Genomic DNA, 23495 nt, shown 5'->3' on the forward strand with positions numbered 1-23495 from the left:
TTAAAATTAAAATTTCTCCTCTGTGAAAGACACTATCCAGAGTATGAGAAGACAATCACAGACTGGGAGAAAATACAAAACACACAGTCTGACAAAAGCCTGCTATCTAACATATACAAAGAACTCTTAAAACTTGTGAAAGAATTTCAGTCTAAAATAGGATATAAAATGTAGAATCTCATACATTTGTCCTCAGGGAGACAAAACTTAAACGGATTTCTCTAAAATGCCTGATTTACTCAACACCAGTAGTGCCCAAATTTTCTCAGATGACAGGGGGTTGACCAGGGGCTGTCTCATATCAAACTCGGGAAGTTTAAAAAACGGGAGATGACCCAGGTCAGGTTGGACTCAAAGAGAGGGCTGAGTTTTGTTTGTGTCGCTAAACTGATTTTTATCTGCTCAGGAAGTTTTCAAGGCTGGTCTCCATTTGTTGTTTATTTAACTGACTCTTAACTGAACTCTCCCCTCTTTACATTCCTTGTCCATAAATACAACCTGCCCCAAACCCTCAATGGACTCATCTGTAACTTGCTACAGTTTGCTTGTCCTGAATTACAGTTCCTCTGCTATTCCTGAATAAACTCATTTTCTTGATCTTGTTTCAGTTCACCTCTATATTTAGGTCAAACAAACTCAACAATAACAACCCAATCAAAACAATGGGCAAAAGACCTGAACAGATCCCTTACCAAAGACAACACAGACAAGGCAAATAAGCATATGAAAATATGTTCTACATCATATGTCATCGAGGAAATGCAAGTTATAATGAGATACCACTACACACCTATCAGAACAGCCAAAACTCAGAACACTGACTCCAAATGCTGAAAAAAGATGTGGAGCAAGAGAACTCTTCTTACAGCTGGTAGGGATGCAAATTAGCACAGCCACTCTAGAAGACACTTTGGCAAACTAAACATACTTACAAATTTACTTACAAGCAAAACACACTCTTACTTTTTTGAGCCAGCAATCATGTTCCTCCATATTTACCCAATGAGGTGAAAACCTATGCATGTCCACATAAAAACTTGCATATGTATTTTTAGCAGCTTTATTCATAACCTGCCAAAACTTAAAAGCAGCAAAGACATTCTTCAGTAGATTAATAGAAAAATGAACTGTAATATAACCAGACAATGTAATATTAACGCTAAAAAGAAATCAGATATTAAGCAATGACAAGACATGGAGGAAACTTGAACCACAGAGTAAACAGCTTTATCAGGCCAGCTTCTCCCATATAACAAGTTGGAACGGGGCTGATCCAAAAAATCTACATACTGTGTGATTCTAACTACACAGTATTTTGCAAAAGTTCGGAAAACTATAGAAACAATAGACGCATGAGTGACTGCCAGTGGTTATCAGGCTATCAGGGTTATGGCTAAGGGAGTGATGAATAGGCAGAGGAATTTTAGGGCAAGTGAAACCATTTAGTATGGTGCTGCAAATGGTAGATACATATCATTATATATTTATTAAAACCTACAGAAATGCAAAGTGGTTCAACATACACAAATATCAATCCGTATGATATACCACATTAATACAACAAAGGACAAAAGCTACATGGTCACCTCAACTGACACAGAAACGGCATTTGGCAAAATCTATCACCTTTCATGAAAAACACTCAGAAAACTACAAACAGAAGGAAATTTCCCCAACATCATGACCATGTACAAAAACCTACAGCTAACATCCTATAATGAATAGTGAAACACAAAATTCTCACCCTAGGATCAGGAACAAGACAAAGATGCACACTAGTACCACTGCTACTCAACACTGTGCTGGAAGTTCCAGCCAGAGCAGTTAATAATGAAAAGGCATCCAAGTTGGAGAGGAAGAAGTAAAATTACTTTTATTTGGATAAATATGATCCTATGTATAGAAAATTCCAGAGAATTTACAAGAAAGCTATTCAAGCTACTAATTTCAGCAAAGTTGCAGGTTATAAGATCAGCAAACCAAAAGCAGGTGCATACTTGGCTTTCTATACGCCAATAATGAACAATTTGAAAGGGAAACTGAAAAAGGAATTCCATTTACAATAGCATCTAAAAGAATAAAACAGTGAGGAGTAAATTTGACCAAGGGGTTACTTAAAGACTTATGCAGTGAAAACTACAAAATACTGCTGAAGAAATAAAAGAAGACCAAAATAAATGGAAAGACATCCTGTGTTCATGGGTCAGACTTTACATAGTTAAAATGTCAATACTACACGAAGTGATCAATAGACTCACTGCAATCACCATGAAACGTCCAACATCCTTTTTCGCAACAGTATAAAGGCCAATCAATAGTCAAATTCATATGGAACTGCAAGGGGGCTACAAAATAATCTTGAAAAAGAACAGCACAAGAAGACTCACACTTCCCACTATTAAAACTCACTACAAACCTACAGTAATCAGAACAATGTAATACCAGCATATGGACAGACATGTAGATGAAAGGAATGGTATTGAAAAGCCAGAAATAAATGTATACATCTCTAGACCATTGATTTCTGACAAAAATGCCAAGACCATTGATTTCTGACAAAAATGCCAAGTCCATTCAATAGGAAAAGAATAGTCTCTTCGGCAAATGATGCTGGGATAACTAAGTTTCTACATCCAAAAGAATAAAGTGGGGGGGGGGGGGCAGTCCTAAGACGGCAGAAGAATCGGATGGGGAGACCACCTTCTCCCCCACAAATTCATTGAAAGATCATCTGAACACTGAGAAAATTCCACAAAACAACTTCTGAACGCTGGCAGAGGACACCAGGCACCCAGAAAGGCAGGCCACTGTCTTCAAAAGGAGGTAGAGCAAAATATAAAAGATAAAAAGAGAGACAAAAGAGTTAGGGATGGAGACCCGTCCCAGGGAGGGAGTCGTGAAAGAGAAGAAGTTTCCAAACACCAGGAAACCCTCTCACCGGCGGGTCTGTGGGGAGTTTTGGAATCTCAGAGGCCAACAAAACTGGGAGGAAAAAATAAATAAATAAAATCCACAGAGTACAACCTAACTGCAACTCCCAGCAGAAAAGTAGCCCAGAAGCTTGCATCCGCCATGCTTGCATCTGCCACCAGCGAGCGGGGACTGAACAAGGAGGCGCAGGCTGCATTGCTTAGGGCAAGGACTAGGCCTGAATGCCCTGAGGACAATCTGAGGGAGCTAACCTGAGACAGCAACCCAAACTGTGGGATAGCTAAAGAGAAAAAAAAAAAAAAAGAGAGAGAGAGAGAGAGAAAGAGAGAACTTTCCCATGAAAAGCTCTAACCTAAGGCACTGCCAGGCCCACTCACAGAACAAAGGACTGAGCGAATACCAGAGGAGAGCTAGCTGGCTGCAGATTGGCCCATCCCCTGCCGGAGGCAGAGAGGCAGGCGGGCAACAACCAGAGCTGGAGGGAGAGGGGCAATCTCTGCCCCACAGACGGCATCCTCCACCAAACTGTGAGCAGGCCCCCAGTTGCTAACCAAGTCTTCCTGGGATCGTGGACAGTTGACATCCACCAGGAGGGTCGCAGCCAGAGATCAGCTCCCCAGAGGAGACACGGCACACCTGAGATGGTGCTCCCACTGCGCACATAGGAAACCAACTGGCTGGGACCAGGGAGGTGATAAGATGCACCGCCCCACCTGGGGACAGCACGCTCGCCAAGCACCTGGTTGCCTGAGCTGCTCAGACCTGGGAAGGGCACAAAACGCAGGCCCAACTGAGTCTGTGCCTTTGTGGAGTACTCGAGAATCTGAATCTGAGCAGCTTAAACCTGGGAAGTGCACGCAATCCAAGGCCCGCTTTAGATAGTTCCCCTGCAGAGCAACCTGGAGCCTGAGTGGGGTAGACCAGGAAAGCACACACGCTGTGAGTCGGGGCAAACCCAGTGTGACCCAGACACAGCGAGCACTACCCACACACACCAGTGATATTTGTTTGCAGTGTTCCTCCCTTCCCACAGCACAACTGAACAAGTGAGCCTAAATAAGTAATCACCTCTGCCCCCTTGTGTCAGGGTGGAAATTAGACACTGAAGAGACTTGCAAACAGAAGAAACCAAAATAAACAGATGGAACCACTTTGGAAGTGACAGGTGCCACAGATGAAAATCCTGTAATTCGGACCAACGTTGGAAGGTGCCTACAGACCTCGAGAAGAAGTATAAGCTGAACAAGGAACTATCTGAAACTGAACTGACCCCACACTGCCTACAACAGCTCCAGAGAAATTCCTAGATATATTTTACTATTACCACTTTTTAAATTTTTTAAAATTTTAAATTTTAATTCCTTTAGTACTCCATTAATTTTCATTTTTATAACCTACTATTACCTTGCAAAAAAAAAAACCCCTATTTTTAAAGCAAATTCATACATATTTTTTGTAATTTTTCTGATTTTGTTTTTTTAATATTGTATTTTTGAGAGTCTAACCTCTACTCCAGATTTTTTATCTTTGTTTTTTGGTATTTGTTATCAATTTTGTACCTTTAAGAATCCAATCTTCAGTACCCATTTTAACTTATGAGGGTGATTACTGGCTTGATTGCCCTCTCCCCCTTTTGACTCTCTTTTTTCTCCCCAAGGTCACCTCTATCTCCTCCCTACCCTTCTCATTTCTACCCAACTCTGTGAATCTCTTTGGGTATTCCGGGCTGTGGAGAACACATAGGGAACTGATTACTAGCTTGGTCTCTCCCCTTTTGATTCCCCCTTTTCTCCTCCTGGTCACCTCTATCTCCCTCCTCCCTCTTCTCTTCTCCATGTAACTCTGTGAACCTTTCTGGGTGTCCCTCATTGTGGAGAATCTTTTCTGCATTAACCTAGATGTTTTATCATCGGTGTGGTATGGATGGAGAAGTCTTGAGGCTACTGTAAGAATAAGACTGAAAACAAGAGGCAGGAGGCTTAAATCCAAAACTTGAGAACACCAGAAAACTCCTGACTCCAGGGAACATTAATCAACTAGAGCTCATCCAAAAACCTCCATACCTACACTGAAACCAAGCTCCATGCAAGAGCCAACAACTTCCAGAGCAAGACATATCATGCTAATTCTCCAGCAATGAAGGAACATAGCCCTGAGCATTAATATACAGGCTGCCCAAAGTCACACCAAACCCACAGACACCTCAAAACTCAGAACTGGATACTTCATTACACTCCAGAGAGAAGAGATCCAGCTCCACCCACCAGAACACTGAGGCAAGCTTCCCTAATCAGTAAACCTTGACAAGCCACACATCCAACCCCACCTATAGGGAGGAACCTCCACAATAAACAGGAACCACAAACTTACAGAAAGACCACCCCAAACACAGCAATCTAAACAAGATAAAAAGGCAGAGAGATATTCAATAGGTAAAGGAACATGATAAATGCCCACCAAACTAAACAAAGGAGGAGGAGACAGGGAGTCTACCTGAAAAAGAATTCAGAATAATGATAGTAAGAATGATCCAAAATCTTGAAAAAAAAAAATGGAGTTACAGATAGTCTGGAGACAAGGATTGAGAAGATGCAAGAAATGTTTAACAAGGACCTAGAAGAAATAAAAAAGTCAATCAATAATGAATAATGCAATAACTGAGATCGAAAACACTCTGGAGGGAACCAACAGTAGAATAACTGAGGCAGAAGATAGGATAAGTGAGGTGGAAGATAGAATGGTGGAAATAAATGAAACAGGAAAAAATTAAAAAGAATTAAAAGAAATGAGGTCAACCTCAGAGACCTCTGGGACAATGTAAAACACCCAACATTCAAATCATAGGAGTCCAAGAAGAAGAAGACAAAAAAAAAAGGCCAAGAAAATACTTGAGGAGATAATAGTTGAAAACTTCCCTAAAATGGGGAAGGAAATAGCCACCCAAGTCCAAGAAACCCAGAGTCCCAAACAGGATAAATCCAAGGCGAAACACCCCAAGACACATATTAATCAAATTAATGAAGGTCAAACACAAAGAACAAATATTAAAACCAGCAGGGAAAAACAACAAATAACACACAAGGGGATTCCCATAAGGATAACAGCTGATCTTTCAATAGAAACTCTTCAGGCCAGAAGTGAATGGCAGGACATACTTAAAGTGATCAAAGTGAAAAACCTACAATCCAGATTACTATACCCAGCAAGGACCTCATTCAAATATGAAGGAAAAATCAAAAGCTTTACAGACAAGCAAAACCTGAGAGAATTCAGCACCACCAAACCAGCTCTTCAGCAAATGCTAAAGAATGTTCTCTACCCAGGAAATGCAGAAAAGGTTTATAAACTCAAACCCAAAACAATAAAGTAAATGGCAATGGGATCATACTTATCAATAATTACCTTAAATGTAAATGGGTTGAATGCCCCAACCAAAAGACAAAAACTGGCTGAATGGAAAAACAAGACCCCTATATATGCTGTCTACAAGAAATCCACCTCAAAACAAGAGACACATACAGACTGAAAGTTAAGGGCTGGAAAAAGATATTTCACACAAATGGAGACCAAAAGAAGCAGGAGTAGCAATACTCATATCAGATAAAATAGACTGTGAAATAAAGCCCATGGAACGAGACAAAGAAGAACACTACATAATGATCAAAGGGTCAATCCAAGAAGATATAACAATTATAAATATATATGCACCCAACATATGAGTACCTCAATATGTAAGGCAAATGCTAAGAAGTATGAAAGGGGAAATTAACAGTAACATAATAATAGTGGGAGACTTTAATACCCCACTCACACCTATGGATAGATCAACTAAACAGAAAATTAGCAAGGAAACACAAACTTTAAATGGTAGAATAGACCACTTAGACATAATTGGTATCAATAGGCCATTTTACCCCAAAACAATGGATTTCACCTTTTTCTCAAGTGCACACAGAACCTTCTCCAGGATAGATCACATCCTGGGCCATAAATCTTGCCTTGGTAAATTCAAAAAAACGGAAATTATTCCAAGCATCTTTTCTGATCACAATGCGGTAAGATCAGATGTCAACTACAGGAAAAAAACTATTAAAAATACAAACACATGGAGGCTAAACAACACATTTCTGAATAACTAGCAAATCACAGAATAAATCAAAAAAGAAATCAAAATATGCATAGAAACGAATGAAAATGAAAACACAACAACCCAAAACCTATGGGAATCAGTAAAAGCAGTGCTCAGGGGAAAGTTCATAGCAATACAAGCTTACTTCAAGAAACAAGAGAAAAGTCAAATAAATAACCTAACTCTACACCTAAAGCAACTAGAAAAGGAAGAAATGAAGAACCCCAGGGTTAGTAGAAGGAAAGAAATCATAAAAATTAGGGCAGAAATAAATGAAAAAGAAACAAAGGAGACCATAGCAAAGATCAACAAAGCTAAAAGCTGGTTCTTTGAGAAGATAAATAAAATAGACAAACCATTAGCCAGACTCATCAATAAAAAAAGGGAGAAGAATCAAATCAACAAAATTAGAAATGAAAATGGAGAAATCACAACAGACAACACAGAAATACAAAGTCTCATGAGAGACTACTATCAGCAACTATATGCCAATAAAATGGACAACTTGGAAGAAATAGACAAATTCTTAGGAAAGTATAACTTTCCAAAACTGAATCAGGAAGAAATAGAAAATCTTAACAGACACATCATAAGCACGGAAATCGAAACTGTAGTCAGAAATCTTACAGGAAACAAAAGCCCAGGACCAGACGGCTTCACAGTTGAATTCTACTAAAACTTTAGAGAAGAGCTAACACCTATCCTACTCAAACTCTTCCAGAAAATTTCAGAGAAAGGAAAACTTCCAAACTCATTCTATGAGGCCTGCTGCTGCTGCTGCTGCTAAGTCGCTGCAGTCGTGTCTGACTCTGTGCAACCCCATAGATGGCAGCCCACCAGGCTCCCCCGTCCCTGGGATTCTCCAGGCAAGAACACTGGAGTGTTCTTCTCCAGTGCGTGAAAGTGAAAAGTGAAAGTGAAGTTGCTCAGTCATGTCTGACTCTTAGAGACCCCATGGACCGCAGCCTACCAGGCTCCTCTGTCCTTGGGATTTTCTAGGCAAGAGTACTGGAGTGGGGTGCCATTGCCTTCTCCTCTATGAGGCCACCATCACCCAAATACCAAAATCAGACAAAGATGTCACAAAAAAAGAAAACATACAGGCCAATATCACTGATGAACATAGATGCAAAAATCCTTAACTATATTCTAGCAAACAGAATCCAACAACATATTAAAAAAATCATACATCATGACCAAGTGGGCTTTACCCCGAGGATGCAAGCATTCTTTAATATCCGCAAATCAATGTGATACACCACATTAACAAATTGAATGATAAAAATCATATGATTATCTCAATAGATGCAGAGAAAGCCTTTGACAAAACTCACCATCCATTTATGATAAAGATCCCCCAGAAAGCAGGAATAGAAGGAACATACCTCAACATAATAAAAGCCATATGTGATAAACCAACATCAAACATTATCCTCAATGGTGAAAAAACTGAAAGCATTTCCCCTAAAGTCAGGAACAAGACAAGGGTGCCCACTCTCACCACTACTATTCAACATAGTTTTGGAAGTTTTAGCCACAGCAATCAGAGAAGAAAAAGAAATAAAAGGAATCCAGATTGGAAAAGAAGAAATAAAACTCACACTGTTTGCAGATGACATGATCCTCTACATAGAAAACCCTAAAGACTCCACCAGAAAATTACTAGAGCTAATCAATGAATATAGTAAAGTTGCAGGATATAAAATTCACACACAGAAATCCCTTGCATTCCTATACACTAACAATGAGAAAACAGAAAGAGAAATTAAGGAAACAATTCCATTCACCATTACAATGAAAAGAATAAAATACTTAGGAATATATCTACCTAAAGAAACAAAAGACCTATATATAGGAAACTATAAAACCGTGAAGAAAGAAATCAAAGAGGACACTAATAGATGGAGAAATATACCATGTTCATGGATCAGAAAATCAATATACTACCCAAAGCAATCTGTAGATTCAATGCAATCCCTATCAAGCTACCAACAGTATTTTTCAGAGAACTAGAACAAATAATTTCACAATTTGTATGGAAATACAAAAAACCTTGAATAGCCAAAGCAATCTTAAGAAAGAAGAATGGAACTGGAGGAACTAACCTGCCTGACTTCAGGCTACACTACAAAGCTACAGTCATCGAGACAGTATGGTGCTGGCACAAAGACAGAAATATAGATCAATGGAACAAAATAGAAAGCCCAGAGATAAATCCATGCACCTGTGGACACCTTATCTTTGACAAAGGAGGCAAGAATATACAATGGAGAAAAAAGACAAGTGGTGCTGGGAAAACTGGTCAACCACTTGTAAAAGAATGAAACTAGGACACTTTCTAACACCATACACAAAAATAAACTCAAAATGGATTAAAGATCTAAATATAAGACCAGAAACTATAAAACTCCTAGAGGAAAACATGGGCAAAACACTCTCTGACATAAATCACAGCAGGATCCTCTATGACCCACCTCCAGAGTAATGGAAATAAAAGCAAAAATAAACAAATGGGACCTAATTAAAATTAAAAGCTTTTGCACAACAAAGAAAACTATAAGCAAAGTGAAAAGACAGCCTTCAGAATGGGAGAAAATACTAGCAAACGAAGCAACTGACAATTAATCTCAAAAATACATGAGCAGCTCCTACAGCTCAATTCCAGAAAAATAAACGACCCAATCAAAAAATGGGCCAAAGAACTAAACAGACATTTCTCCAAAGAAGACATACAGATGGCTAACAAACACAAACACATGAAAAGATGCTCAACATCACTCATTATCAGAGAAATGCAAATCAAAATCACAATGAGGTACCATCTCACACCAGTCAGAATGGCTGCTATCAAAAAGTCTACAACAATAAATGCTGGAGAGGGTGTGGAGAAAAAGAAACCTTCTTACACTTCTGGTGAGAATGCAAACTAGTACAGCCACTATGGAGAACAGTGTGGAGATTCCTTAAAAAACTGGAAATAGAACTGCCTTATGATCCAGCAATCCCACTGCTGGGCATACACACTGAGGAAACCAGAAGGGAAAGAGACACGTGTACCCCAATGTTCATTGCAGCACTGTTTACAATAGCCAGGACATGGAAGCAACCTAGATGTCCATTGTCAGACGAATGGATAAGAAAGCTGTGGTATATATACACGATGGAATATTACTCAGCCATTAAAAAGAATGCATTTGAATCAGTTCTAATGAGGCGGATGAAACTGGAGCCTATTATACAGAGTGAAGTAAGTCAGAAAGAAAAACATCAATCTAGTATACTAACGCATATATATGGAATTTAGAAAGATGGTAAGGATGACCCTATACACCAGACAGCAAAAGAGACACAGATGTAAAGAACAGTCTTTCAGACTCTGTGGGAGAAGGTGAGGGTGGGATGATTTGAGAGGATAGCATTGAAGCATGTATATTATTATATGTAAAGTGGATCCCGGTCCAGGTTTGATGCATGACACTGGGTGCTCAGGGCTGGTGCACTGGGATGACCCTGGAGGATGGGATGGGGAGGGAGGTGGGAAGGGGGATCTGGATGGGAAACACATGTGCACCCATGGCTAATTCATGTCAATGTATGGCAGAAACCACCACAATATTGTAATTAGCCTACAATTAAAATCAATAAATTAATTTTTTAAAAAAAGAATAAAGTGAACCCCTAACTCATACTACATGTAAAAATATAGGTATATATGCAAAGAACTGAAAATGGGGTTTCAAACAAATACTTAAATTTCAGGGCTCACTGTGACATTATTCACAATACTGAAAAGGTAAAAACAACCCAAGTGTCCATCAACAGAAGAATGATTAAATAAAATGTAGTATAAGGCTTCCCTGGTGGCTCAGTAGCAAAGAATTTGCCTGCCAATGCACAGGATGCAGGTTCAGTCCCTGGGTTTGGAAGATCCCCTGGAAAAGGAAATGGCAGCCCACTCCAGTATTCTTGCCTGGGAAATCCCATGGACAGAGAAGCCTGGAGGGATACAGTCTACAGGGTCATTGTCTGTCAAAAGAGACAGACACAATCTAGTGACTAAAGAACAAGTGTACACATGCCCTATCATATATAAAAAAGATAAAGAACAAGAATTTACTGTACAGCACAAAGAATTACATTCAATATCTTATAATAACCTATAACCATCTAGACATCACTGGATAGTCAATACCGAAATCAGACTGATTATATTCTTTGCAGCCAAAGATGGAGAAGCTCTATACAGTCAGCAAAAACAAGACTAGGAGCTGACTGTCTCACATCATGAACTCGTTATTGCCATTCAGACTTAAATTGAAGAAAGTAGGGAAAATCACTAGACCATTCAGGTATGACCTAAATCAAATCCCTTATGATTATACAGTGGAAGTGACAATAGATTCAAGGGATTAGATCTGATAGACAGAGTTCCTGAAGAACTATGGACAGAGGTTCGTGACATGGTACAAGAGGTAGCAATCAAGACCATCCCCAAGAAAAAGAAATGCAAAAAGGCAAAATGGTTGTTTGAGGAGGCCTTACAAACAGCTGAGAAAAAAAGAGAAATGAAAGGCAAAGGAAAAAAGGAAAGACATACCCACTTGAACGCACAGTTTCAAAGAATAGCAAGGAGAGACAAGAAAGCCTTCTTCAGTGATCAGTGCAAAGAAACAGATGAAAACAACAGAATGGGAAAGACTAGAGATCTCTTCAAGAAAACTAGAGATACCAAGGGAACATTTCATGCAAAGATGGGCTCAATAAAGGACAAAAATGGTATAGACCTAACAGAAGCAGAAGATATCAAGAAGAGGTGGCAAGAATACACAGAACTATACAAAAAGATCTTCATGACCCAGATAATCATGATGGTACGATCACTCACCTAGAGCCAGGCATCCTGGAATGTGAACTGAAGTGAGCCTTAGGAAGTATTACTATGAACAAAGATAGTGGAGGTGATGGAATTCCAGTTGAGCTATTTCAAATCCTAAAAGATGATGCTGTGAAAGTGTTGCACTCAATATGTCACCAAATTTGGAAAACTCAGCAGTGGCCACAGGACTGGAAAAGGTCAGTTTTCATTCCAATCCCAAAGAAAGGCAATGCAAAGAATGTTCAAACTACCACACAATTGCACTCACCTCACACGCTAGCAAAGTAATGCTCAAAATTCTCCAACCCAGTCTTCAACAGTATGTGAACCATGAACTTCCAAATGTTCCAGCTGGATTTAGAAAAGGCAGAGGAACCAGAGATCAAATTGCCAACATCTGCTAGATTATGGAAAAAGCAAGAAAGTTCCAGAAAAACATCTATTTCTGCTTTACTGACTACCCCAAAGCCTTAGACTGTGTAGATCACAACAAACTGTGGCAAGTTCTTCAAGAAATGGGAATACCAGACCACCTGACTTGCCTCTTGAGAAATCTGTATGCAGGTCAAGAAGCAACAGTGAGAACTGAACATGGAACAACAAACTGGTTCCAAATAGGAAAAGGAGTACGTCAAGGCTGTATATTGTCACCCTGCTTATTTAACTTATATGCAGAGTACATCATATGAAATGCTGGGCTGGATGAAGCACAAGCTGGAATCAAGACTGCCAGAAGAAATGTCAATAACCTCAGATACGCAGATGACTCCACCCTTATGGCAGAAAGTGAAGAACTAAAGAGCCTCTTGATGAAAGTGAAAGAGGAGAGTGAAAAAGTTGGCTTAAAGCTCAACACTCAGAAAACGAAGATCATGGCATCCAGTCCCATCACTTCATGCCAAATAGACGGGGAAATAATGGAAACAGTGACAGACTATTTTCTTGGGCTCCAAAATCACTGAAGATGGTGATCGCAACCATGAAATTAAAAGATGCTTGCTCCTTGGGAGAAAAAATATGACCAATCTGAACAACATATTAAAAAGCAGAGACGTTACTTTGCCAACAAAGGTCTATCTAGTCAAAGCTATGATTTTTCCAGTAGTCATGTATGGATGTGAGAGTTGGACTATAAAGAAAGCTGAGTGTCAAAAAAAAAAAATTGATGCTTTTGACCTGTGGTGTTGGAGAAGACTCTTGAGAGTCCCTTGGACTGCAAGGAGATCAAACCAGTCCATCCTAAAGGAAATCAGACCTGAATATTCATTGGAAAGACGGATGCTGAAGCTGAAACTCCAATACTTTGGGCACCTGATGCGAAGAACTGACTCATTTGAAAAGACCCTAATGCTGGGAAAGATTGGAGGTGGGAGGAGAAGGGGACAACAGAGGATGAGATGGCTGGACAGCATCACCGACTAGATGGACATGAGTTTGAGTAAGCTCCAGGAGTTGGCAATGGACAGGGAAGCTTGGTGTGCTGCAGTCCATGGGGTCACAAAGAGTCAGACATGACTGAACAACTGAACTGAACTGACATATCACACACACACACACACACGTATATAAAAACTGAATCACTTTGGTGTACACCTGAAACTAACACAATATTGTAAATTAACCATAGTTCACTAACACAAAAAATGGTTAAAATGGCAAATTTAATGTTAATATATTGTACCACAATAAAACACATTTTTACAAAGCCTCTTCTAAAGACAAGGAGAAATTGCCATGGCAGAAACAAAAGATGAGACTGGGTCAAAAAGGGAAGGTGTATGCATCCCACACAGGGATGCAAAGGAAACCTAAGAAGGAAGAGAGTAAGGAGGGAAGTGGTAAGCAGAGTCCCCAGTCCCACCCTGAGCATGAGCATGGAATAGTCCCCATCACCTGATTGGGATTCAAGTGTGGCCATGTCACCAGAAAACTGTGCACAGCAGGATGCTGTTCACTTGTTACATATAACTCTGTTCCTGGCACCCCTGAAGGCACTAGCAATAAAACTATGAATAAGACACCAACACCCCTGGCCTCATGGAGCTCACAGTTCAGTAAGTTAGTCATAGCATAAACAGATGGACAGAAGGCAGACCTCTGAAGAAGCAAAGAGCTTAAAAGTTAAAAAGTAATCCATAAACACTTAAAAAACTAGAGAAGCATGAAAGAAGCATTTTCAGATGCGTATGTTAATTTTGAGAAATTAAGAGAGAAAGGAGCTTCTGCAACATCTATTTGAGTTTCTCTGGCCATAGAAGGCCTTGACTGAGGAAAAGGCAGAAGACAGGCACTGCGGGCGCAGGCAGCCCTGGCCCCCATCCGCTCCCCACCCCGATTTAGGTCTGTGTCTAGAGCATTTCCCTCCTACCTGAAGCCACCTTAGGTTGGTTGCCAACAATTCCAACAGTCCTCCCGTTCATTCTTGCAAAACCAACAATGATGTTCTTGGCATAATTGGGCATGATCTCAAAAAATTCTCGCTCATCCACAACCTGCAGGGATAAATTCACTCCTGAGCTCAAAATGATAAACAAGATATAACCACATTACAGAAAGTCAGATATTTGCAAGTTTCCAGGCAGGACAGCCGCTCCCCAGCACAGGTTCTCCCTGGGAGCAGGACAGCAGGCAAGGGCGGTGCCTCTTCCTTGTGCACGGCTGGGGGAAGACAAATCAGTGAGTGCGCCCTTCTTTTTAAAGGTTCTATTTAACTTGGCATATTTAATATATTTTTTTACCTTATTTTGAAATAATTTCAAACTTACATAACAATTTCCAGAATAGTACAAAAAATTTAAATATTCTTCACCCGGATTCCCCGTTATTAACGTTTTACCAAATAAGCTTTATCATTCCCTCTCCCTATCTAGCTACCTTACTCTTCTCCTAGTCTCTCAAGCATATAAGTGTGTATATGTATTTACTACTATGTATATATATTCAAGCAATCTTTTTTTCTGAATTTTGAGAATTACAGAAATGCTGCTTCTTTACCTCTAAGTACCTAAGTTGTCTATCTCCTAAAAATAGGAGAGTCTCCTATGTAACTTTAATGACATTGTCAAAATAAGGATGCTAATATTAATAGATTATCATCTATTATATAATCTTATTCACATTTTGCCAGTGATTCCAATAACACCTCTTACAGCAACAAAAGTCTGGTCACCTGGTACTTTTAGTGGTAATGTCTCTTTACCCTAAATTTTTCCTTTAAATTTTTCCCCTCCATTTTTGTCTTTCATGTTCATAACATCTTTGAGGTCGGTTATTTGGTTATTTGGGTTTCATGTTTGTTCATGTTTAATTTCAGCCTAAGCATTTTTGGCAGAATATCACAGAAGTGACCCTCTCAAGTGCATCACATCAAAAGGCACGCACAGTCAATTTGCCCATTAGTAGTGGTGAGATATGCCAGGTTTCTCTCCTGTAAAGTCACTATTTTTCCACTTGTAATTAGTATTTTGTGGGGAAGTATTTTGAACTTATGTAAAAATCCTATTCTTCATCAAGTTTTTACTCAGGAGGTTTACTTAACATTCATGGATGAGTGCTCAGTCACTTCAGTCGTGTCCGACTCTATGCAATCCCATGGACTGTAGCCCACCAGGCTCTTCTGCCCATAGGATTTCCCAGGTGAGACTGCTGGAGTGGGTTACCATTCCCTTCTCCAGGAGATCTTCCCAACTCAGGGATTAAACCCACACCTCCAGCACTGGCAAGCAGATTCTTTACCTCTGAGCCCCCAGGGAACCCAAATTACTGCCACAATAACCGTCAAATGATTTCTCTAACCCCATTTTCCTTCTCCACTTATTACTTGGCATTCTACTGTTAGAAATGTCTTTGCCTTTCCCATTTACTACTGGAAAATCCACAGTGTGAATTTACAGATTTATATTTTATTGTGTGGATTACAATCTTTACCAACATTACTTTATGTTCGAATGTTCCCATATTTGACAGTGAGAGCTCATTCAAGATAGATTCTATGCCCTTTTGATGTTCTCCATCGTTCTTTGAGCACTACCTTACATTCTGGAATTACCTTTCAGGTTTATCTCATAATTTTTTCCTGCCCCAAATGTATAAACAGCCATTTTTCCAAGAAGCCCAGGTCCCTGCGGTGGAGAGATGGGGTAAATAATTACTTCCAAGAAGCTATTCCAGAGCAAAGAGATAGGAAGTCCACAGACATACACATATACACATTTCTGTGAGTAATATGAAAATCAGGAGTTCACACTGATAACTTCATTCTAGTTCAACTCCAGGGTTCATTCTAGTACCTCCCTTTCCATACCTCTTGCTCCTACGGTGGAATCTAACTCCCTTAACCTCAAAACATTTATTCAATATGCAAATAAAAATGAAATAGTTTCAGAATTCATATGACTGCCAAATACACACACACACAGAAAATATAACTTCAATTCAGCATTTCCTTATTTCTGTCATTACACTAAAGGTATAGAGTCAAAATACTGTGTTCAAGTTATTCACTTGAAACTCATGTTCTTTTGTTTTTATTTCAAAGGTTAACCACCCAGTATTGATTTTATTTTTTAATATGTAAACATTAACATAGTTTAAAAATGTCATTCCCAATCTCTTCCACTCATCATGTTTTGAATGTCATCATTTTCTGGATTTATGATTTGTGTGTGTATTGCAGAAATGAGTAGATACATTTATAACATTTTGATTCCCCTTCCACCTTAGACAGAGAAATACTCCCTCTTGCACTCTGAGTTTCTTCAATTAATATATCCTGGGAATCACTCCATATGAGCTCAGAGGGCTCTGCTGCTGCTGCTGCTGCTAAGTCGCTTCAGTCGTGTCCGACTCTGTGCGACCCCACAGACGGCAGCCCACCAGGCTCCTCCATCCATGGGATTTTCCAGGCAAGAGTACTGGAGTGGGGTGCCATTGCCTTCTCCATCAGAGGGCTCTACCTCGATCTTTTTCACTCCTGCATAGCCTATGTGTTGTTTACATTATTGTGAAACTGACATTCAAGTTGCTTAGAATATTTTGTAATCATAAATAATGATGTAACAGTAGCAACCTTGTTCATCTATAATTTTGTATGGTGGGAAGTGTATCTTCAAGGTAAATCCCTAGAGGTGGGGCTGCTAGGGCAAAACCTCAAATATTACCATAACCCTTACCAGCAATATATCAGAGTGTCTACTCCCCACAGACTTACCACAGAAAGTATTTCCAAGTTTTTAGTTTTTGGCCAATTTGACAAAGGAGAAACAATTCAGTATAATTTTAAGTTGCATTTCTAGCATTATGAGTAAACTTAAACATCTTTCTAAAATGTTTAAGGTCAATTTCATATCTTTTTTGTGTGTGTGTGAGCTATCTATTCATGATTTTTTTCCTGCTTTTTATCAATTTTAGTCTTTGTTCTCTTAATTTTTTAAAAAGGTCTTTACATTTTAGAGTTCTCGGTCCTTTATTTGCAATATATGTCACAAATATTTTCTCCCCGATTGTTGGTTGTCTTTTTTTTTTCTCTTGTGCCACACCTCAGGGCATGTGGGATCTCAGTTCCCTGACCAAGGATTGAACTCCAGCCCTCTGCAGTGGAAGCAGAGTTCTAACCGATGGACCACTAAGGAATTCCTGGTTGTCTTTTTAACATTCATGTTTTTATTTGGCTGCACTGGCTCTTAGCTGAAGCATGCAAGATCTTTCGGCTGTAGCATGCAAACTCTTCAGTTCCTGCATGTGGGATCTGGGTCCCTGGCCAGGGACTGAACTCTGGTCCCCTGCACTGCGAGTGTGGAGTCTCTGCCACTGGACCACCAGGGAAGATGTCCATCCACCATTCCTGGATGTCTTTTAACTGTATGTACTTTTTACTATGTGGAGTGCAATTTTTAAATGTTTACACAGTCAAATTTATCAATTTTTTAACTTAAACTGCATTTTAAATCAGTTCAAAATCCTTTATCTTCTCCTAGAGAAATTGATCCATGATTTCTTTTAGTACTAATTCACTTATACTTAGTTCTCTGATCTATTTGTAGTTTATTTTTGTATATGGTATGAACTAAAAATATAATTTTATATTTTCCTAACCAGCTATCTGGGCTTGCCTTGTGGTTCAGCGGTAAAGAATCCACCTGCCAATGCAGAGACGCAAGTTTGATCCCTGGGTCAGGAAGATTCCCTGGAGAAGGAAATGGCAACACACTCCAGTATTCTTGCCTGGGAAATCCTATGAACAGAGGAACTTGGCGGGCTACAGTACACACGGTTGCAAGAGTAGAATACACCTTAGGGACTAAGCATGCAACCAGCTATCCAGTCACCTAGCACCATTATTTTGGGGGGGAGGGCCATTTTCTTTTTCTGAATGCAGGCCCTCAGCAGTGAGAGAGTAGAGTCCTAACCACTGATCTGCCAGCAAATTCTTTAGCACCATTAAAAAGCTAATCTTGCCCCGAGAATTTGACATAATAGCTTTATCAGATGTGCCTGAACTCTGTACGTACTTGAATCAACTTCTAGTTTTTCTTTTCTATTCCACTATTTATGTGTCAAGACTACACTGTTTTAACTATAGCATGCTTTAATAAAGGATATGGCCATAGTTTCTCTTTTAACATTTTTATATTAACTCAATATCCAAGATCAAGGGATGTCTGCATTTGTTTAAGCCTATATTCATGTTACTAAATATTTTATCTTTGTTGTTGTTCAGTTGCTAAGTTGTGTCCAACTCTTTGCAACTTCATGAACTGCAGCCTCTAGGCTTCCCTGTCCTTCACTATCTCCCAGAGTTTGCTCAAACTCATGCCCACTGAGTCAGTGATGCCATCCAACCATCTCATCCTCTGTGGCTCCCTTCTCCTCCTGCCCTCAATCTTTCCCAGCATCAGGGTCTTTTCCAATGAGTCTGCTCTTTGCATCAAGTAGCCAAAGTACTAGATCTTCAGCTTCACCATCAGTCCTTCCAGTGAATATTCAGGGTTGATTTCCTTTAGGATTAACTGGCTTGATCTCCCTTCTGTCTAAGAGACTCTCAAGACTCTTCTGCAACACCACAATTCAAAAGCATTGATTCTTCGGTGCTCAGCTTTCTTTAGGTCCAACTCTCATATCCGTACATGAATACTGGAAAAACCATAACTTTAACTAGATGGACCTTTGTTGGCAAAGCAATGTCTCTGCTTTTTAATACACTGCCTAGGTTTGTCATTGCTTTTCTTCCAAGAAGCGAGTATCTTTTAATTTCATGGCTGTAGTCACTGTCCACATTGATTTTGGAGCCCCCAAAAATAAAGCCGGCAACTGTTTCCACTTTTTCACCATCTATTTGCCATGAACTGATGGGACCGGATTCCATGATCTTAGTTTTTTAAATGTTAAGTTTTAAGCCAGTTTTTTCACTCTCCTCTTTCACATTCATCAAGAGGCTCTTTAGTTCCTCTTCTCTTCCTGCTATTAAAGTGGTATCATCTACATATCTAGATTGTTGATATTTTTCTCAGCAATCTTGATTCCAGCTTGTGATTCATCCAGCCCAGCAGTTTGCATGATGTACTCTGCATAAAAGTTAAATAAGCAAGGTCACAATATATAGCCCTGACCTACACCTTTTCCAGTTTTGAAAAGGAGTCTGTTGTTCCATGTCCAGTTCTATCTTTACTGCTATGTAAAAGGAGTTTTTACACTACCATATACAATTGATTATTGTTTGTGTATATGAACACTATTCCTAGGTTAATTTTATATCCTGTTCCCTATTTATTCTATTTATCACACATCCTCTAGGATCTTTAGCATATTATGTCCTGCACAAGCATAGGTTAAACTTTCCAAAGCTTTTTGCCTCTAGTTGACTTTCTTGCCGAATTGCATTGGCTGATACCTCCAGTACCATGTTAAATAATAGTGAAGATGGACAGCATCCCAGATCTTAGTGTATTTCCATATCAAGTAAGATGCTTGGTTTTGAAGAAGTGTATATTAAAGTCTATCATGTTAAATGTTCATCAATTCCTAGTCTCTTGTGTGTATTAGGTGTTGAACTTTCTTAAAAGCTTTTCTCAGCATCTATGAAAACAACTACATGATCTTTCTTCCATCTTTTAACAGAGTATAGCACAGATTTTCCATATAACCAACCTTGCATTCCAATAAATCCTACTTCCTTAAGGTATATATTAACACAGTGTTGGAATCTGTTAATTTATTTGGTATTCTTGCCAAGTGATGGTAAGTAATGCCAATCTGAAATGTTTTTCTACTCTACATCAGATTCAAGTATCAATGCCATACTGGCTTCATGAAAAGAATTTGTAAAGGGTGTGTGTATGTGTGTGTTTAATGTCTAGTCTCTGAAACAATTTATGTAGCATTGTCACTCTTTAGTCTTTGAAAGTTTCATAGAATTCCCACATGAAACTATCTAGGCCTGCTGCTATTTTTATGAAACAACTACTATGTAATTGGGTCTACTTAGGCTTTCTATGTCTAAGAGGGTCAGTTTTTGGTAAATGTATTTGCCAAATAAAATGTCCAGTTCATCTCACCTCTTGTGATTTTGAAATTTCTTATATTTCCTTTGCACTTTTTTGTTTTTTAATTAATTTATTTAATTGGAGGCTAATTACTTTACAATATTGAGGTGGTTTCTGCCATACATTGACATGAATCAGCCATGGGTGTACATGTGTCCCCCAATCCTGAACGCCCCCCTCCCACCTCCTTCCCCATCCCATCCCTCAGGGTTATCCCAGTGCACCGGCCCTGAGTGCCCTGTCTCATGCATCGTACCTGGACTGGCAATCTATTTCACATATGGTAATATAAATGTTTCAATGCTATTCTCTCAAATCATCCCACCCTTGCCTTCTCCCAAGAGAGTCCAAAAGACTGTTCTTTACATCTGTGTCTCTTTTGCTGTCTCGCATATAGGGTTATTGTTACCATCTTTCTAAATTCCACATATATACATTAATATACTGTATTGGTGTTTTTCTTTCTGACTTACTTCACTCTGTATAATAGGCTCCAGTTTCATCCACTTCATTAGAACTGATTCAAATGCATTCTTTTTAATGGCTGAGTAATATTCCATTGTGTATATGTACCACAGCTTTCTTATCCATTTGTCTGTCGATCGACATCTAGGTTGCTTCCATGTCCTGGCTATTTTAAACAGTGCTGCGATGAACACTGGGGTACACGTGTCTCTTTCATTTCTTGTTTCCTCAGCATGTATGCCCAGCAGTGGGATTGCTGCGTCATATGGCAGTTCTATGTCCAGTTTTTTAAGGAATCTCTACTGTTCTCCATAGTGGCTGTACTAGTTTGCATTCCCACCAAAAGTGTAAGAGGGTTCCCTTTTCTCTGCACCCTCTCCAACATTTTTTGTTTGTAGAGTTTATGACAGCAGCCATTCTGACCAGCATGAGATGGTACCTCATTGTAGTTCTGATTTGCATTTCTCTGATATTGAGTGATGTTGAGCATCTTTTCATGTGTTTGTTAGCCATCTGTATGTCTTCTTTGGAGAAATGTCTGTTTAGTTCTTTGGCTCATTTTTTGATTGGGTCATTTACTTTTCTGGAATTGAGTTGCATGAGCAGCTTATATATTTTTGAGATTAATTCTTTGTCAGTTGCTTTCCCATTGTGAAGTCTGTTTTTTCACGTTGCTTACAGTTTCCTTTGTTGTGCGAAAGGTTTTAAGTTTAATTAGATCCCATTTGTTTAATTTTGCTTTTATTTCCATTACTCTGGGAAGTGGGTCATAGAGGATCCTGCTATGATTTACACCTGCTATGATTTGCCTATGTTTTCCTCTAGGAGTTTTATAGTTTCTGGTCTTACATTTAGATCTTTAATCCATTTTGAGTTTATTTTTGTGTATGGTGTTACAATGTGTTCTAGTTTCATTCTTTTACAAGTGGTTGACCAGTTTTCCCAGAACCACTTAAAAGATTGTCTTTTCTCCATTGTATATTCTTGCCTCCTTTGTCAAAGATAAGGTGTCCATAGGTGCATGGATTTATCTCTGGGGTTTCTATTTTGTTTCATTGATCTCTATTTCTACCTTTGCACTTTTTACTTGTCTTTTTAACTTGTCTAGTAGTTATTCTATTCCATTAGCTACAGTTGTTTTTCTATATCCTAAATCATAAAATTTCTGCTTTATTATTAAATTCTTAGAATTCTTTAGAATATTTTATTTTTCCCCAGCTTTTTGAGTACAGAATTTAGTTTCTTTTCCTTCTTTCATTTTTCACTAAGCATTGAAGGCTATACATTCTCCTCCTCTCACAGAGAGTATTCTGTAGATATTGATATGAAGTGTTTTTTTTTTTTATCTTGATTCTCTTATAATTCTGTCATGTGTGCAAGTTAAATTGCTTCAGTCATGTCCAACTCTTTGAGACCATGTGGACTATAGCCCACCAGGCTCCTCTATCCATGGGGTTCTCCAGGCAAGAACACTGGAGTGGGTTGCCATCCCCTCCTCCAGGGGATCTTCTTGACCCAGGACTCAAACCCACATCTTTTACATCTACCTACACTTGCAGGCGGGTTCTTTATCACTAGCACCACCTTATAATTCTGTCATTTTGGCTTATATTTTCTCCTTTTATCCAAGAATTAACAGAAAAATTATTTTCAAATGAGTATATTTATTGTTATAGCTATAAATTTCTAGTTTTGATCAGTGTTGTTTATAATATTTTTGCTTTATGGGCTGCTAGGATGCTTTCTTTCTGACCAAATATGTGATCAACTTTTGTAAATGTTCCACACACACTTGAGTATAAGATTCATTGCCTTTTGCTGCTGCTGCTGCTGCTAAGTCACTTCAGTCGTGTCTGACTCTTAGCGACCCCATGGACTGCAGCCTACCAGGCTCCTCCGTCCATGAGATTTTCCAGGCAAGAGTGTTGGAGTGGGTTGCCATTGCCTTCTCCTCGTTGCCTTTTACCAGGCTGTAAAGTCTGAAATACATTCATAATATCTATCTGTGATGTTACTGAGATCTTCCATATATTAATTTTTCTGTCTATTTCATGTACATTGTGCTAATTATGGTGTGTTTAGTTGTTTCTACCTATGTCTACTTAAATATCCTATAGCTTTTCATTTTCAAAGATGGCAGTTGTATCATTTAGGGAATAGATCTTTCTATCATTGTTGTGGACTGTGGCTTTTAACATTTGAAAATGTCTTTCCTTGTCACAGTAAATATTTGAATTTTACATCATCCAATATTAGGCCCACACATACTTGCTATTTCTGTTCTCCTGACATACCTTTGCGCATCCCTTATGTTTAACTTTTCAGAATCACTTTGTCTCCTGTACATCACATACAGATGGTTTTACTTTATGAGGTATATTGAACATCTTTTTCTTTTAATAAATGAGATGAATTTAATAAGTTAAGCCATTCGTATTTATTGGTATTTCAGATTTTTATTCTTATAATTATTCTGTTTATTATGTTGTATTTGCCATTCTAAATGATATGTTTTATGTTGTTATTTTAAAAGATGTATATTTTTGATCTAGTG

General features: G+C 38.9%; 1 protein-coding gene across 2 annotated transcripts in view; it reads right to left on the reverse strand.

The window, feature by feature from the left end:
* The window catches only part of PCCB (propionyl-CoA carboxylase subunit beta), a 95240-nt gene that overhangs the window by 20349 nt on the left and 51396 nt on the right, over window positions 1–23495 (reverse strand). For both annotated transcript variants that reach the window (NM_001038548.2, XM_024987430.2), the window contains 1 exon segment: window positions 14305–14428. In NM_001038548.2, the coding sequence (NP_001033637.1) occupies window positions 14305–14428 (124 nt within the window).

Source organism: Bos taurus, chromosome 1, assembly GCF_002263795.3.
Source record: "Bos taurus isolate L1 Dominette 01449 registration number 42190680 breed Hereford chromosome 1, ARS-UCD2.0, whole genome shotgun sequence".
Taxonomy (NCBI): Eukaryota; Metazoa; Chordata; class Mammalia; order Artiodactyla; family Bovidae; genus Bos; species Bos taurus.